Source organism: Heteronotia binoei, chromosome 14, assembly GCF_032191835.1.
Source record: "Heteronotia binoei isolate CCM8104 ecotype False Entrance Well chromosome 14, APGP_CSIRO_Hbin_v1, whole genome shotgun sequence".
In the NCBI taxonomy this organism is placed as follows: domain Eukaryota; kingdom Metazoa; phylum Chordata; class Lepidosauria; order Squamata; family Gekkonidae; genus Heteronotia; species Heteronotia binoei.
In genome coordinates this window covers 7,373,754-7,391,142 of record NC_083236.1, presented here as the reverse complement: position 1 = coordinate 7,391,142, position 17,389 = coordinate 7,373,754, and the positions used below count along the sequence as shown (strand labels likewise).

At 44.7% G+C, this 17,389-nt stretch overlaps 1 protein-coding gene across 1 annotated transcript in view; it reads right to left on the bottom strand.

Annotated features, from left to right (window-relative positions):
- The window catches only part of ADAMTS16 (ADAM metallopeptidase with thrombospondin type 1 motif 16), a 122,460-nt gene that overhangs the window by 53,282 nt on the left and 51,789 nt on the right, over positions 1 to 17,389 (bottom strand). Inside the window, exons 10-13 of the mRNA XM_060254509.1 lie at positions 15,302 to 15,455; positions 14,316 to 14,411; positions 7,426 to 7,574; positions 3,337 to 3,509 (exon numbers count right to left, since the gene is read on the bottom strand). Coding sequence (XP_060110492.1) covers positions 3,337 to 3,509; positions 7,426 to 7,574; positions 14,316 to 14,411; positions 15,302 to 15,455 — 572 coding nt within the window. The remainder of the gene's footprint in view (positions 1 to 3,336; positions 3,510 to 7,425; positions 7,575 to 14,315; positions 14,412 to 15,301; positions 15,456 to 17,389) is intronic.

Sequence of the window (17,389 nt, the reverse complement as noted above, 5' to 3'; positions counted from 1 at the left end):
AGAAGTAGTTATGGGACTTTTTCTTTTGGGATTTTCATTTATTTTTTATTTTTTTTTATCCACCCCTCCACTCAGTTCCTTTAAAGGTGCTCCAGTCAGCATACACAGCCCTCCGTTTTCTCAACACACCAACCATGTGAGATAGGCCAGGCTGACAAGGCAGCGACCAGCCTAAGGACACCCAGTGAGCTTCATGGTTAAGTGGAAACTGGTTCTCCTTTAGCCACTTTATAACATTAGCAATTGAATAATCAGAAAAAACAGATGGGAGAAAACTGACATCACTCGTTGGAAGAAAACAGAACTCCAGTCAACAAGCTTGGAAAGCAGCTATGTGTTATAGGTACTAGTTTTTTCTCCCTTATCAGTAGCAATCCTTTTTAATTGAGGGAGGGTAGAAGCATAGAGGGGGCAAATAAAATAAAATCACCCCTTCCTCTAGCACCATATGTCCTCATGGCTTTTAAGGCCAAAAGGCATAGTGGGAATCCAAACATGATGTTATATATATATGACCTTTAGCATTTGTACAATAGCCCTTCTCCACCACTATACAACGACCCATAAAGCTCCTGTGTGCACAAGGAATTCACCATCAACAGCTACAAGTCACTGTGAAGTTAGATGAAGTTTGAGGTCCGTTATGGGAATACGGACATGGCCTGTCCTCCCAGCACTGGAGTGAGTTTGCATCTGCTCTTCACACACAGCTGGATTCACACTTTGGAGCTGCAGGATTATCTTCTCCAGGATAAACATACCCTTCAATCTTTCCTCACAGGATTTCTTTTTCTGACCTCCCACCCACTACCTTTATTTCCTTCCTTTGAGGAAAAGTGCTACTTCTGTCCTAATTCATTAATCAGGATCAGAAGAAAATACTTAGGAAAGAGATGATTGTGCTCTTCAAATGCCTGAAGGGCTATCACATCAAAGAGGACAAAAATTAGTCTTCTGTGGGGTTCAGACTGGATCCAATGAGCTTAAATAGCAGGAGGGCAGGTTTCAGCTAAACATCAGAAGAGACTTCCTAAAGATCAGTGCAGTTTGACAAAGGAACTAATTACCTACAAAGGTAATTTAGATTCAAAATCTAGGATATCATTTTGCAAATTTTGGAGACCTATGTTCTTTAGAAGAAATATGTGGCCTTTCCTTGCCTAACATTATGATCAAGAGGTGGGCAAGAAATGGAGGTACAGTTTACATCATGAAGTGATGGTACAGTTTACATCATGAAGATGGAAGATCCCATTTTGGGCACAATCTGACCACAGCCCCATAGACTTCAGCAGAAGAGTTAAGCATGTATGGCATTCTTTCCCACTATTGCATTGTTTATTGGATGTCTCATCCTGTTGATTGTATTGACCTGCCTTGCGTAATCTACCATGAGTCCCAGTGAGAAAGGTGGGCTATGCAGAGACAAACAAACAAAGCAAATGCGCTTACTGTAGGTTTAATCATGTCTAGAACGTTTTCATTCAGAGTGATGGACACACACATCTTTTAATTTTCAATCAATCTAGAACTATGACGACTGCAAGGCCACTAGGCTGCAATGCAGTTAAGGAATCTCTGAGCTGGATCCAGACTAAAGTGGAAATTTCCACTGGTTCTCCCTTCCCATCTCAGACTCCCTCTCCCATGCCATTCCCCAGGGTCCCCTAGCCCCACACGGGCAACATTTTGTGGAGATCAGTGGGTGGCAGTGGGAGGGGGGCAGGCAATTCCATTGCATCATAGGGAAATTTAGTCCAAATCCAACCCTGTAGCTCTAAAAGGGTGTGATGCCAGGGAGGGGAGTGGGTGAAAAGACCCATATGTGACAGCCGTGCCATCACTTCCCTAGGCAACATGAGGGATGCCACGCCTCCTGCTGAAGGGGGAAGCCTCTCAGCAATTCCCTTTGATACCTGCCAGTGCCTCGGGCACTCGAGGGGGGAATGAGGGGGAGGAGAAAGGCCTAGTGCCAGTGTTAAACCAGCAAGCCTATGTCACAGCTTCAATCAGAAGTGACACAGGATGCTCTAACAAAAACTCTATCGGAAAACCATAGCATTTTTGTGAAATGCTACAGCATCCACCACCTGTGTCACTTCTGGTTTAAATGGGAAGTGAAGTAGGCATCCCAGTGTGATGTCAGCACACCAGAAGGGTTGCCAACTCTGGGTTGGGAAATCCCTGGAGATTTGGGGTAGAGCTTGAGGAGGCAAGGTTTGGGGAGAGGAGGGGCTTCAGTAATGGCAATGCCAGAGAGTCCACCTTCCAAAGTTGACAAAGGTGAAAACTGAAACATGCTGATTCAACTTGGGATGCACGCTGTTGCCTTTCATCTTTGGTAGAAGCCAGGCAGCTATTTGCTGCAATCAGCTGTTTGGGTGACATCATAGTGTGGACATCAGTTTTGTGTGGACTTTTCAAGAACTTTGAATTTGATTATTAGGACAATAATGTTTTGGAATGAATCTTGGATATTGAGAATTCATATATATAAAATAAGAGACAACAAGGGTGTTGCATAGATATTATATTTGAGAGGTTTGTTCAGTTAGTTCACAGTGTTTGCTTTGGCATACTCCATACACTGAGGTTTCCTTTTTGTTGTTGTGATATCAACTGGAGGTTGGCAACTATAGCACCTGGTCCCATCCCAAATTGCTCCCTAGGCAGTGTCAGGCCATGCTTCATTGAAGTTATTGATGCTTTATGATCATGTTTATTCTATGCTTACTAACCCCATTGCTGAATAAAATACTATGCCACTAATACCTGTGCCCTGCGAGAGAAGGAGGAGGGGTGGGAATGGAAGTTGCCAAAACTCCAAAGGCCAGTAAAAGCCTTTGAAGTGCAGAGTGCCAAGCTCTCCTCCCTGGCGCCTCCTGAGCAAAACAAGGACATCACCAGGGGGGAGAATGCAACCATCACCGGGAAAAGATAAGCAGGCGTGTGAAAGTGTTACTTGCAGGGACAACTGTAGTTTTATTATGAGAAGTAGTTTAAAGCCCAAGCCTTTGAAGTGTACTCATAAATGCCAATGGTTCGAGCTATCTGTTATCAGTTTCAATGAATCCAAGTAGAGAGTAACATTGTTGTAATCAATAAATGAAACTTAGTTTTGAACAAAGACAAGTCTGATCATTTTGAAACTTCAATGAACCCTTTGCTGACAGGCAGTATGGCTGTCTGCTGCTTGGGGGACAGTGCTGAGGAGGCTGTTGATCCTTTTGAGTATTATTCTGAGGCATGCACATCTGTGAGATGTATACACAGAGGGCGGATGAACTGGGCTCACAGTTTTAAACAGCAGGGATTCAACCACAAATCTAAGCTTACCTTCCACTTGTGTGTAAGGTTTCCATTTGTAGTTCCACCCTCTAAAGAGCCTGTTGTTGAATTCTGCACACTGGGCTGCTCTGAAGCCGATGCTGTTTTTCGGGCACTTCTGATTGTTACAGAGTTTTAACATCTGCGGGGAACCTTCGCAGAACTTTCCTCCGTGAGAGGGCCTACAGCATGAAAGAAAACATTACGGGCGTTTTCGCACTGACCTTAATCGGTAGCGACGCCCCTCTTCACCGCGCAGGATCTGCGCGGATTTCGCACTAATTGCCGCGGAGCACCCGGAAGAGCCAAAAACCAGTTTCCATTTGCGCCGCAAAAGCCGCGGGACTTTCCGGCTCTTCCGGGTGCTCCACGGCAATTAGTGCGAAATCCGCGCAGATCCTGCGTGGTGAAGAGGGGCATCGCTGCCGATTAAGGTCAGTGCGAAAACGCCTTATCAGTGTTAACAGGCAAACATAACAACTCATATTTCAAAAAACCCAGCACAGAGTGGAGAATGAAGCAGGCATTCTTAGTAACATTCTTATTAGTAAATTGCCAACATCTAATGGTTCGGATTAGGGATGAACACAAACTGGAGAAAAGGTTGGTTCGATTGCACAAACCAAATGAAAATGAACCAACAAAAACCATGAATCCCTGAACAATTTGTGGTTCAGGGATTCATGGTTTGTTATGGCTGGGGGAGGGAGGAGGAGGCATTTAAATGACACCCCCTCCCTTCTCCAGGCCAAGAGCTCTCCATTGTATCCTATGGGACCATAGGATATAATGGAGAGCTCAGGCTGAGGCTGTGGCATGACCCTGGAGAAGAGAGTTGTTTTCACAGCAATTTTTGTTTCTCTAGATCGGGGTGTCAAACATGCGGCCCGGGAGACAAATCAGGCTCCCGGAGGGCTCCTATAAGGCCTCTGAGCAACTGGCTGTCATTTGCTTCCTTCTCCATCACACCTTGTTTGCCAGGCTTGCTCAATTGCACAGGAGCAAAGTCTCTATTTTCTCCATTGGCTGAGGCTCCTTCCTTGGGGAGGAAGGGGGGAAGGGAGAGCTTGTTTCGCCAGGCTTTCTCAATTGCATAGCAGAACTACTGACCCAAGCCTCTCTTCCTTCTATTGGCTGAGGCTCCTCCCCCTCCTAGTCCCCCAGGAAGGAAGGAAAGAGCCAAAGCTTCCTTTGCCCAGTTCTCTGGATCACATGGGAGAGATACAAAGAAAGCACTTTTAAGACGAATGACTAATGTTTTAAGCATGTTTTATTTGAGTTTTTAAATCTTTTATTCTATTTATCTTTGTCCTTTATAACGTTTATATCTCTGCTACCTGGCATTACATTTTATGACACACATGGCCTGGCCTGACAAGGTCTCATTTATTCCAGATCTGGCCCTCATAACAGATGAGTTCTTCGACACCCCTGTCCAAGTGCTGTGAGCCTTATATATCATGTGGGGAGAGAAGGCAGGCCAGAGGCTGGGAGAGGGATGGGGGCAGAAAGGAAGCGTGATGGCGAAGGGGGCAAAAAGAGTGAGGAAGGGTTATGGGGATGGTGGCAGGAAGAGTGAGGAGGTGAGGGCGAGCACAGCGGCAGTGAGGCTCGCGGTCTGAGCATGTGTGCTGCTGCTGCCCACTGTTGCTTTGCCTCTCGTGCTTGTGATGCGAGAGGCAGAGCGATGGCAGGTGATGGGGGGGGGGGGTGCGCGCTCAGACCAGGAGCCTTACTGCCGCTTCCAAGTGGACTATTTCCATCCGCTTAAAAGGAAGGGAGGGTGGGAGGGCCCAAACGGGCGCCCTCTCCCCAGCTGGGTCTGCACTGACCTGGATATCCCAGGCTACTCAGATCCCTGAAGCTAAGCAGGGTCAGCCCTAGTTAAGCCTTCAATGGGAGGCCACCAAGGGTTGCTGAGCAGAGGCGGGCACTGGCAAGCCACCTCTGAATGACGTTTGCCTTGAAACCTCTACGGGGTTGCCATAAAACAGCTGCAACTGGAAGGCACTTTTCACCAAGGAAGTATACATCCCTACACTAAATATGCTTCATGACTCATGGTAGAGAGCACACGAAGGGTCTGAAAAATACTTCTCTCTGTGCCACAGGAAGGTCAAATGATAAGCTTGAGGAACTGCAATTATGCATTCCACGTTCTATCCCGAGTTTGCCCCCTGGTGAGCAGACATCCTCCGGCTGCCAGGCTTCTCCTGCCATTAATGAGCGTCTGTTCAGCACCTTCAATACTTGGCAGTGGCAAAACTGGTCAGATGAAAGGGAGAAAATTCTTTCCCCAACTTAATATAGCAGCTGACTGGAGAATGAAGACAAGATCTGCCAAACTCAATGCAGATATTCTTAAACACTCCTTTCAAAGTCACCTTTCCCTCCCATTCTTGTATTTTTTGGCCTTCACATGTGGCAGAATGAACTTAGTGAATGCTCCTCTATGTAAAAAAAAAACACGGGAAAAACAATAAGAATCATAGAGTTGGAAGGGGTCCTCCAGGGTCATCTAGTCCAACCCCCTGCACAATGCAGGAAACTCACAAACACCTCCCCCTAAATTCACATGATCTTCATTGCTGTCAGAAGGCCATCTAGCCTCTGTTTAAAAACCAAGGAAGAGAGGTGGTGGGCCAAGGAAGGAGAGCCCACCACCTCCCAAGGAAGCCTGTTCCGCTGAGGAACTGCTCTAACAGTCAGGAAGTTCTTCCTAAGGTTGAGCCAGAAACTCTTTTGATTTAATTTCAACCCATTGGTTCTGGTCCTACCTTCTGGGGCCACAGAAAACAATTCCACACCATCCTCTATATGACAGTCCTTCAAGTACTTGGAGATGGTGATCATATCACCTCTCAGCCACCTCCTTTCCAGGCAAAACATGCCCTGCTCCTTCAACCTTTCTTCATAGGACTTGGTCTCCAGACCCCTCACCATCTTCGTCGCCCTCCTCTGGACCTGTTCCAGCTTGTCTATGTCCTTCTTAAAATGTGGTGCCCAAAACTGAACACAATACTCCAGGTGAGGTCTTACCAGAGCAGAGTAAAGCGATACCATCACATCACGTGATCTGGACACTATACTTCTGTATTTGCATTTGCCTTTTTAGCCACTGCATCACACTGCTGACTTATGTTTAGCATATGATTCACTAAGACCCCTAGATCCTTTTCACACATACTACTGCTAAGACAAGTCTCCAAAAAATAGCACTAGCCAGTTACAGCTTCAATCCCTGAAAGGCTAGTTTTCTGCTTGTACAGAATATCTTAGATAGGACAACACTCAAAAACAGCACCCCTATTTGCAGTTTTATGTGACATAGTCCACTATTTTGCTTCAGGTTTTTAACCACACTGTCCTCCTGTATGAAAAAGCCATGTTATGAAGAACAAGGTGGCAGAATTCTGGATTGTACCATTTGGGACTTCTAATAGCAATAAGTCATGTTTTAAAATAATAATTAACTAAAATGTACTGGGTTCGAAGCATGAGGACGCCCAGGAGATGGCGAATTCAGCTCTTTATCCGATGATTCAGCATAGTAAGGTGAAAACAGAACTGCCAGGCAGGACCAATGGCCCTGCTTATATGCATGCAAAAAACCCCACTCAAAAAGCCATCACACACAACTATAGGCTCTTAGCTGGCCCAACGGTCCCCAACAGGCCTCCTTCCTGAATCCAGGTGGCTCTTGTTTGAGGGTCTCCAGCTCAGCCAAGTCTCTGCTGGCCAAACTCCAGTAGGGGTTAAAAGCAGTGAAGTCTAGTCTGGAGAACTGGGAGATTCCTCACTCCTCCTCCACCTGAAACCCGCTGGGTGACCTGGGGCCAGTGACAGTTCTCTTAGGACTCTCTCAGTCTTATCTACCTTGCAGGGGACTGTTGCGGGGAGAGGAAGGGAATGCCATTATAAGTCACTTTGAGACTCCCTTGGAAAGAGAAAAGTGGGGTACAGAGATTGCTTCTTCTGTTTTTCCTTTAAAATATTTATACATTGCCTTTCTCAAAATGGAATCCAGGTGGCTTTGTAACATCACATAAAACAATATAAAAAGAACGTTTATGTTTGCAACAAGAAACGCTTGGTCACCTTGGGTTGGTGCAGTTTCGCTGTCGGTGAGATATGCCTCCTCCACAGGTTCTGGAACAAGATGACCACCTGGACCACTCTGACCAATGTCCATGGGTTGGTTTGGGTCCTTCATCACCATATTTCACACATTGGCCTCCACGACACCACTAGAACAAGCAACATTTCTGTTTCAGAACTTTGGTATGTTTGTCAGGTCCCACTTTCAACATGTTTTTAAAATATTTGTTCTTGTCTTGGTGGGGGAATATCCTGAAAGTAAGTCCAAATGCCACCCGTTTCTTGCACAAGTGGAACACTTGTCTGAGACAGCATTCCTGCCAAAGCTCTTGAAACAGACAATTAAAAGCTCTCTGCCTCTTTTTAAAATGTTAAATCATAAGAACTGACACAGGACTTGGGTGAGAATGTGCATGGTGTCTGAACTCCCAAGCTACAGCCCAGGCAACGAGATGTCTGGTGAGCTCTGTTGGGCCAGATGATTTATGCTTCCTCCAGAGACACCTGGGCAGGGTGACAAATGACCATCTGTTCGAGGTCACACAACTTTCCCAGCAGACAAAACAAGCAGGAGCTGAGTTGTGGTTCAGCGTCTCTCAGCCTTCAATCAAGATGTTCCCACGAGTCTCTCAAGCTGGGAAGTTTTTACAGTTTTTGGTTTGAAGGTGATTTTTTAAAAAATGGACTTATACTTATCTGTGTTTAATGTAGATCTTAGTTTTACATGTTTTATTGTAACCCATGGAAAGCAAACACCTCAGCTGCCTCAAGGCATAACTCAGTAGGGAAGGGGAGGGGCTGCTGACCAAGCTACACTCCGCCACACGTCTCCCTGCTAATCGTTAGCACAAAACATGCCTGATGTGGTAATAATTTTACTGTCAGCATTTCTGTGCCTCCTGCAACCCACTTGGAAATGGAGATGGCATGCCAGACATTACTTTTGTCTGATGTGTGTGGGAGACACTTGTTTTGGGGTGAAAGGGCATTCTTTTTTTCAGACTTGCTACTGGCTGCGAGGGGCTGCATTTGATTAGGGTGGTGGGACATCTCCTGGCCTGAGCCCCCCATTCCCCACTGCAGCTTGACAGGCCAGCAGGGAAGAAATGGGGGGGGGGTGATTGGCATCATGCTGACACACAACATCGCTATCGGTATGAAATTGAAAATGAAGTTATCATATTGGTGTGACACTGTAGGACTCACCCAAAACTTCATAGTTAAACCACAGAGACTGGGGTGAATCCTAGTGCAATGTCCCTATGCAATGACATCATTTTGGGTTTCACACCAGAGGTGATATTGCCTGCTGTAGGGCCTGCAAAACTGCCCTCTTCCAGCTAGCTTTTTAAGACGGAACCCCTGATAACATCAATAACACCAAGCCATCTTAAACACAATTTGATTATATTATAACGTTATATTGTTTTATTGGTTTTACTGTTTAAATTAGTAATTATATTATATATTGTTTTATTGTATCATGGTCTTGCCATGTCTTGTTAGCCGCCCTGAGCCTGCCTTGGCGAGGAGGGTGGGATATAAATAAAAGTTTATTATTATTATTATTATTGCATGCTGGCATGACACTGGAGAGCTTGTCCTCACCCCTCAGATTCTCCCATCAGGCAATGATCAGTCAGATTCCATCTTGAGTACTTAAGAAAGACATAGACAAACTGAACAATGAAGGTGTTTGGGGGTCTGGAGGTTTTGAAGGCAAAAACGGATAGTTTTGCCCAAAAAGTGGAGTGTCACTCCACAGATGTCAGTGACACAATGACATCCCTTCTGGGTGATGTATTCATGTCCTGCATGCTTTGCAAGCACAGCAAAACATCCCAGAATGGACCCAAGAGCCCCCTGCCAGCTGCCAGGTATGACCGACAACAGTGTGTGTGACTGTGTGTGAGGACAAAATGGAGGAGACAAAAATGATGTAAGCTGCACTGAGTCCCCATTATTCAGAAAGGCAGGATATAAATGAAGTAAATCAGATGGGGTATTTAAAAGGTGGATTGGTGGGTGAGTAGAAGGAAGCAGGGAAATGCAAGGATATGGAAGTTGCTAGCATGAAGGAAAGAGTGTGGTGAGTGAATACAGGACAAAGTGAGGTCTCCCCCCTCTCAAGTCCTTGCAGGTTTCTTCAGTACAAATGGACCCCACTCAGCTGGCACTACACAACTGGGCTGTAGTTTTCCTAGGGAGAGGCTGCCAGGGAATGGGAAGGAAAGCAGCTAAAGGCAGGACATAAAGGTAGATTGGCTGGTGGGTGGACAGGAGAGAAGGAGGCAGGAAAGGGGGAGAGGCTATGGAGGCTTTCAGGAAATGGAAAGAAAATGTAGTGAGGGAGGGGAAAAAGAGATGCCCTCCCATGCAAGTCCCCCACTAGTAACTATCTAATTTACAAGTTTGAAATTTGATCAATGATTTTAGGTTAAAACTTTGAAATACATCCAAGTCCCTAGCTGCAGATACTAACAGTGAAATTGTTGGGGAAAGTGCTTTCCTTTTTCTATCCTCTATCTTCAGTAGATTATCTATTATAAACTCTTAGTTTTTGGAGTGGCCCATAAAAAGGGCTTAACTGGTATTTTAATTTCTGCTTGCTTGAATACTGACTCATCAAGGTATTCTCCAAATTAACCATTTACTATATGACCTTGGATGCCCTTTCCAACTCTATGATTCTGTGATTCACTGAGGAAAATAGAAGGTAACAAAAAAAAAAAAGTACTTTGTGGATCATTCATATGGTTTCATCCAATTAGAGGTGATATACAGAATCATAGAGTTGGAAGGAACCTCCAAGGTCATCTAGTCCAACTCTCTACACAATGCAGGAAATTCACATATACCTGCCTCCCTCATACGCCCAGTGACCCCTGCTTCCATGCCCAAAAGATGCCAACAACCCCCCCCCCCCCCCAAGGATCCCTGGCCAAACTGGTCTGGATAAAAATTATTTCCTGAACCGAAATTGGGGATCAGCATTTCCCTGGGTGTGTGAGAAAGGGTCACAAGAACTAAGCACTGATGCAACCCTTCTTGATCTGCCTAAGTTCACAGAATCAGCATTGCTTTCAGATGGCCATCTAGCCTCTGTTTAAAAACCTCCAAAGAAGAAAGCCTGTTCCAGGAACCACTCGGTCAGGAAGTTCTTCCTAATGTTTAGCTGAAAACTCTTTTGATTTAGTTTAATCCACTGGTTCTGGCCAGCCTTCTGGGGCAACAGAAAACAACTTTGCATCATCCTATATATGACAGCTCTTAAAGCAGTTGAAGATGGTGATAATATCACCTCTCAGTTGCCTTCTCTACAGTCTAAACATACAAAGCTCCTTAAACCTTTCTTCACAGGATTTGGTCTCCAGACCCCTCACCATCTTCATTGCTCTGTTTTGGACATGTTCCACCTTCTTTATATGCTTCTTAAATTGTGGTGCCCAAAACTGAATACAATACTATAAGTGATACCATCACTTTGTGTGATCTGGGCACTATACTTCTGTTGATACATCCCAAAATGGAATTTGCCTTTTCAGCCACTACATTACACTACTGGCTCATGTTCAGTATATGGTCCACTAAGACCCCTAGATCCTTTTCACACACACAACAGCCAAGGCAAGTCTACTTCATCCTGTAATGATGCATTTGATTTATGCAATGCATTTGATGCATTACATAAACGCAGAACTTTACAGCTATCCCCATTAAAATTCATTTTATTTGTTTTAGCCCAGTGTTCCAGTCTGTCAAGATCATCCTGTACCCTGACTCTGTCTTCTACCATATTTGGAACCCCCCACCCAATTTAATATTATCTGCAAATTTCATAAGCATTCCCTCTATTTCTTCATCCAAATAATTTACAAATATGTTGAACAAAGCAGGCCCCAGGAGAGATCCTTGAAGCACTCCACTTGTCACACCTCTCCAACAAGATGAGGAACCATTCACAAGCACTCTTTGGATGCCTTCTGTCAACCAGTTTCAGAGCTACCTAACTGTAACAGAATCCAGACCACATTTTACCATCTTGTCAACAAGAATATTATGCGGAACCTTATCAAAAGCCTTACTGAAATCAAGATACACTATGTCTACAGCATTCCGCTGATCCAGCAAGGTAGTCACTTTCTCAAAACAAGAGATAAGGTTAGTCTGACGTGACTTTTTCTTGAGAAACCCATGCCAACTCCTAGTGATCACAGCCATCCTTTCCAAATGCTCAAGGACTGATTGATGATTTATTCTAAAACTTTTCCAGGTATAGAAGTCAAGCTGATGGGTTGGTAGCTACCTGGATCTTTCTTTCCCCCCTTCTTGAAGATGGAGACAACATTTGGCCACCTCCATCCTTCTGGCACTTCTCCTGTTCTCCAAGAATTCTCAAAAATAATGACTAGGGGCTCAGAAATTACACTCAGAAGTTCTTTCTGGATCCTTGGATGCAATTCATCTGGCCCTGAAGACTTAGTTTCATTTAAAGAAATTTGGTATTTATGTACTACCCCAATGCAACACTTGCTTTCAATTCTTTATCAGAAGAACTGCAAATTCTTTCAATGAATGACCTGTGGGAATAATAAGGGTCTACCATATCCTTGCTCTTTTTCTTACTTTGGACATAAGAAAAGAACTCTTTTTTGTTGTATATTCATCCTTGGTTATGGCCTGCCTTTCATTTCCTAAATGAGTATTGTTTGATTTCTCAATAATTGCTTGGGTTTTTTGTTGCAAAGAAAGATTTCCTAAGTAAGGATCCAATCTAGCCCTTGCAAACTGGGGAAGCAGAGGTCATGCCCACTGTGCAAATCTCAATCCATAGAAGAAGACGGCACTCTATGCTGGCTCTAGGACTCCAAACTTGAGGCAAGGAGCTGAAAGGAGGAAGAAACAGCCATTTTGTGAATTGCAACAACAAAAAAGAAGTCTACATATGCATAAGCAGCACGTATTTCAGAAAAACAGCAGTTCTGTAGGGACTCACAAGCCACTGAAAGGTCTATGACTCATGGGTTGAAAACCACTAGTACAGAAAAAAAATAACACTATGACACAGTGAGAAGAAAAGAGGGTGATGGAGAGGGGACTGTATGGAGACTGGGATGTGTGGTCAGGAAGCAGAAATGAGGGGAGGTAACAGATTTCTGAGAACAGGAGGGAGGCTGGATTAACAAGGGATGTGTGCAAAGAAACCTGGGGTAATGCAGTGAGGGAGGAGAGAAGGGTTTGCGGCTACAAGACAAGGGGTCCACAGGGTCATGAGAATGTTTAAATATTCTTCCTATGAGAGACCCCCAAGGTTGCATGGGAAGAAGGGGTATGAGGGCATGCTCCCTGGTGTCCAGTGGTGCTTGGTGTGATTCCTTCTCCCACAGCCCAGCAGATCCTCATGGTAAGAGTAAACATTCTCACAGATGAGGGAGGGTCCCTGACTGGCAGCTGTGATGTTCTGTGGCAACCAAAAGGAATATTTGAACTGGGTCCCAATGTTGCCTCACTGAATAATGAACATACACATCCGACAGCAGAAATATAATTCACTGGGAAATGCAACACTTGCTTTCAATTCTTTATCAGAAGAACGGCAAATGCTTTCAATGAATGGCCTCTGGGAATAATAAGGGTAACTCCAGGTCTGCCTCCCTGCAGTCTCCGAAGAACTTGTTACTGGCCAATAGGGAATCTACGGCTGGGTCCAGACCAGCACTTTAAGCTGACGCAGGGATGGCTTCCGGACGGATCCAAAAATCAAGTCCAAACAAGCACGTCTGCTGCCCATCCCGCTCCCATACTCCCCCATCCTTAGGCTAAAAAAGCTACCACTTCGGAAGTGGTAGCAAAGTTTTGTGTCGCACACCATCCACCTTTCTGGCGTCTGAACGCTGGAGTGCACAAGCGAGGTGGATTGGTGGTGTGAACCTGTCAAGCTGTCCCAAGCTGCTTCTAGCTTTTTTAAAAAAAAAAAAACACACTGCTTCCAAGCGCATGACAACTGGAATGGATTGGGATAAAAGAAACCCAAACCGAGCTGAGGGGATGGTGCACTGCAGCTGTCCGACCATGCCAAAGTGCCTCCTGGGTGGGATACTATTTGCAGGGATGGGCTTCGGCCACTCCTTTTTGAACCGGCCTGATCTGGAATGCCTCCCATACGCCCCAAGCTGCTGCTCTGGACCCAGCATAGAAGTGGTTTGCTCAAAAAAGTTTCCTGCTTCAATTAATCATATTGATTTTGTCCAGGATTTAGCTTGCTGTAACATACATATGAACATATGAAGCTGCCTTATACTGAGTCAGACCCTCGGTCCATCAAAGTCAGTCTTGTCTTCTCAGACTGGCAGCGGCTCTCCAGGGTCTCAAGCTGAGGCTTTTCACACCTATTTGCCTGGACCCTTTTTTGGAGATGCCAGGGATTGAACCTGGGACCTTCTGCTTCCCAAGCAGATGCTCTACCACTGAGCCACCGTCCCTCCCCTTAGACATATGAACATATGAAGCTGCCTTCTACTGAATCAGACCCTTGGTCCATCAAAGTCAGTATTGTCTTCTCAGACTGGCAGCGGCTCTCCAGAGTCTCAAGCTGAGGATTTTCACACCTATTTGCCTGGACCCTTTTTTGGAGATGTCGGGGATTGAACCTGGGACCTTCTGCTCTACCACTGAGCAACCCTTACCCACGGCCAAGGGAGGATTTCCTCACCAAGTCAGAGTGCACCTGAGTTTATCTTACAGAACTATTTTGATTATTATTTAACTCTCGGACTATTATTTAAAGGTATATCAAAAAGACCCTTTCTTCTTATTAATTTCATTTCATAAGCACCCCTTTCATTTTTGCTCCCTACCCACCCCAAAAACCAAAAGACAACCCTTCTTACCATGTCATAACCACACATGGTACCTTCTGCAGCAGGCATAAATTTGGTTTCACATTTCCTTCCAACCCGATGGCACCACAATGCTTTGCAAATATCCTAATTGGGCAAAAACATTAACAAGCTGAAGTGAGACATCAGAAATCAATTCCCAAACACCCCATGAAACAGCTAAAACAGCAATACTGTGCTGAGCACAATTATCACAGACTCGTTAACAAGATTTGGATGTTTAACTTCCACTGGATTACACCTACCGCACGGATGCGAAATGTCATTTACAGCAATGTGGGTTGTGTCAAAGTAATTTAGCTATGACTGGGTTGCCAATCTCCGAAATGTCTACAGCCACGGGACACATTATTATTATTATTATTATTATTATTATTATTATTATTATTATTATTATTATTATTATTATTATTATTATTATTACCACCTTTAATTTATATCCCGCCCTCTCCACAAGTGAAGTCAGGGCAGCTAACAATCCCAAGGAAGTCTTTGAGTTTCTAATCCAGACAAGATGATCATGCAGGAGATTAAATTTCTTCTATGAAGTCCAGGGCTCTGGCAATAAGCAGGACACCAGGGTCGAGGCATGAGGGATGGCTGTCAGTAACAGAGTGACATCACTTCTGAAGAAACCCAGAAATGATATCACACCTTTCTAGGAATCACAAGAAACTCTGTTTTTTCTGGAGATTCCTAGAGAGGCCTGATGTCAGTTCTGGATCTTCCCCTGAAGTGCTGTTACATTGTCAGCTTATGGCCTGGAGCAGCAGGTGAAAGTGAGAGGTGGGGCCGGTGTTCATCCACCCCCACTGAAGGGCCAGAACCCTCCCCACCCATGGCAGCTGACCCACCTCAGGGAATGCTGATTTTGAAACTTGCTGTGAAGAGAAAATGGGCCAGGGAAAAAACCTGCACACATTGGCTTAAACATGGGGGGGGGGGGGGGAGTGTCTGTGAACCAAACAGGGTCTGACCTTTTTGAAGTCCATCATGCACAGCTTGGCCTTCTCTCCAAACTGCCACTTGCACTGTGTGGCTGCATCATACAGCTCTCCAGGAAGCTTCTCGGGGTACTTGTACTCCTGTACGGATCTTGGCTGATCAGTGAGACACAAGGACTGGGTGGAACTGCAAGAAACCCAAGTGCTGGAGATATAAAAACGCCATTTTTGAGGGGCCCTTTGTTGCGGCTTCCAAAACAAGAAAGGCTTTACACCACAATCCACTTCTTGTGACCATCTCCATGGAAGCAAAGGAAAGGTTGGGAATATGGTACTATGAGACATCCATCAATCAACATTTATTATGATCAACAGATCAGTCAACAACATAGCACAGTTTACATAAATGTAAAATTAACATACGGAGATTAAAATTCATAATTTTATTGTAGCCGATTCAAGTGGATAGCTGTGTTTGTCTGAAGCAATACAACACAGTTTGAGTCCAGTGGCACCTCCAAGACCAACATGCATGAATGTGAAAGCTTGTACCCAGAATTAAACTTTGTTGGTCTTAAAGGTGCCACTGGACTCAAACTCGGTTCTGCGCTGCAATTAATTGCCAGCTCAGGGCTCAGTAAGAAGAGGTCCTCTGGAGATCAACAAAACACGCCACACAATTTCTTCGCTGTAAAACATCAAATGGAATATCTGGGTAAACTGTAATAGTTGTAATATTTGTATTTCCCATAATTACGTGTCCTTTGTCTCTAGCTGTTTCAGACCTCTTTGTTTGTAAATGAGATAATGACATCCGTGGCGTTATTTTATTTTTGCCAGATGAGAAGCCAACCCTGGAAGCTGAATTAATAAACATCTAGTCCTCGTTATTCAGTTGGAGGCAGGATGCTGGCTGATCTCTCAGACATCGAACTAAGTCTCCATTTTCTCCCCCCTTCTCCTTCACTCCTCTTAATCTGAGGTTCTGCTGGTGAGCTGTTGATTCCATGGCTAGAATTTTATCTTATTGGTTTAGCAGTTTTGTTTTTATCATATCAATGTCCTCCCTGTTTTGTCTGCTGCTTTCTTTAGCCTCCCTTGCAAAAGCTGCAACCTTGTCTAGCGTCAATGTTATATTTTCCAATTGGCTTTTAATTGGTTGTAATAATTTGCCTATATGATCAACAACCTACTCTTGCAAATGTTTTATAGTGCTTTCAAAATCTCTCTTAGACGGGGCATTCCTCTTCTTCCCGTGGAGCAATGGAGCTTGCTGTCACCATTCCCTTCTCATTAAAGAGAGATAGTTCAGCTGCTTCTTGAGCGTCTTTAGATAAGAAAAAAAGCTCTTACTGTCTTTGCAGTTTTCCTCTCCGGGTCATTTTTACTCCCCTTAACTTTGGCAGAGTCTTTATTTTTGTTTTGCATATTCTGGGTGGCACATGATCTTTGTAGGTGGGTTGGGGGAGACAGAGCTCAGGAGTTAAGCTGTTGCTCTTATCCTTCCCAGAACCTGAACCCTCATATTCATGTTTAAAGACTGGCTTTCCCCCTTGCAACACATCTGCTTTCAATGCAGATTAACGTTTCGAGGCAGCGTACTCCTCACGCAGGGGATCCTCCCCGCCATATTTCTGTAGATAGAAGACAGCACATCAGTTTGACAATCTATCAAACTAAAGGCTTGTGAATCTAAGCCCCTGTCTCTAAACTACACAACTGCCTATTTGACTACCATCATGTAATGGGATGGGATGGGTGTGTGTGTATGTGTGTGTGTGCAGAAATCAGTTTCCTGCAGGGGTTATCTTACAGGGCACAGGCAACCATCTGGCACACCCCAGGAGGCAAGCAGTGTTTCCAAGCAAGCCTCTCTTTGGCCTCTCAAAAAATGCAGTGGCTGGCACTGCTACCCCCAAGCAGAGCTGTTGTGGCAGACATTTTGCTTGCACCCCTCCATAGAAGACAGAGAAAGCAACAACGTCTCTTTGACACTGACTGAAAAGTGTTGATGTCAGATGAATGTCTCCTAGTCCTTCCTTCCTTCGCCCTCTGACCTTTGTGAACTCATTAAAGCAGCCTGCTATATGCCAGGGAAAGGAATAAAGTCAAAATGGCCTT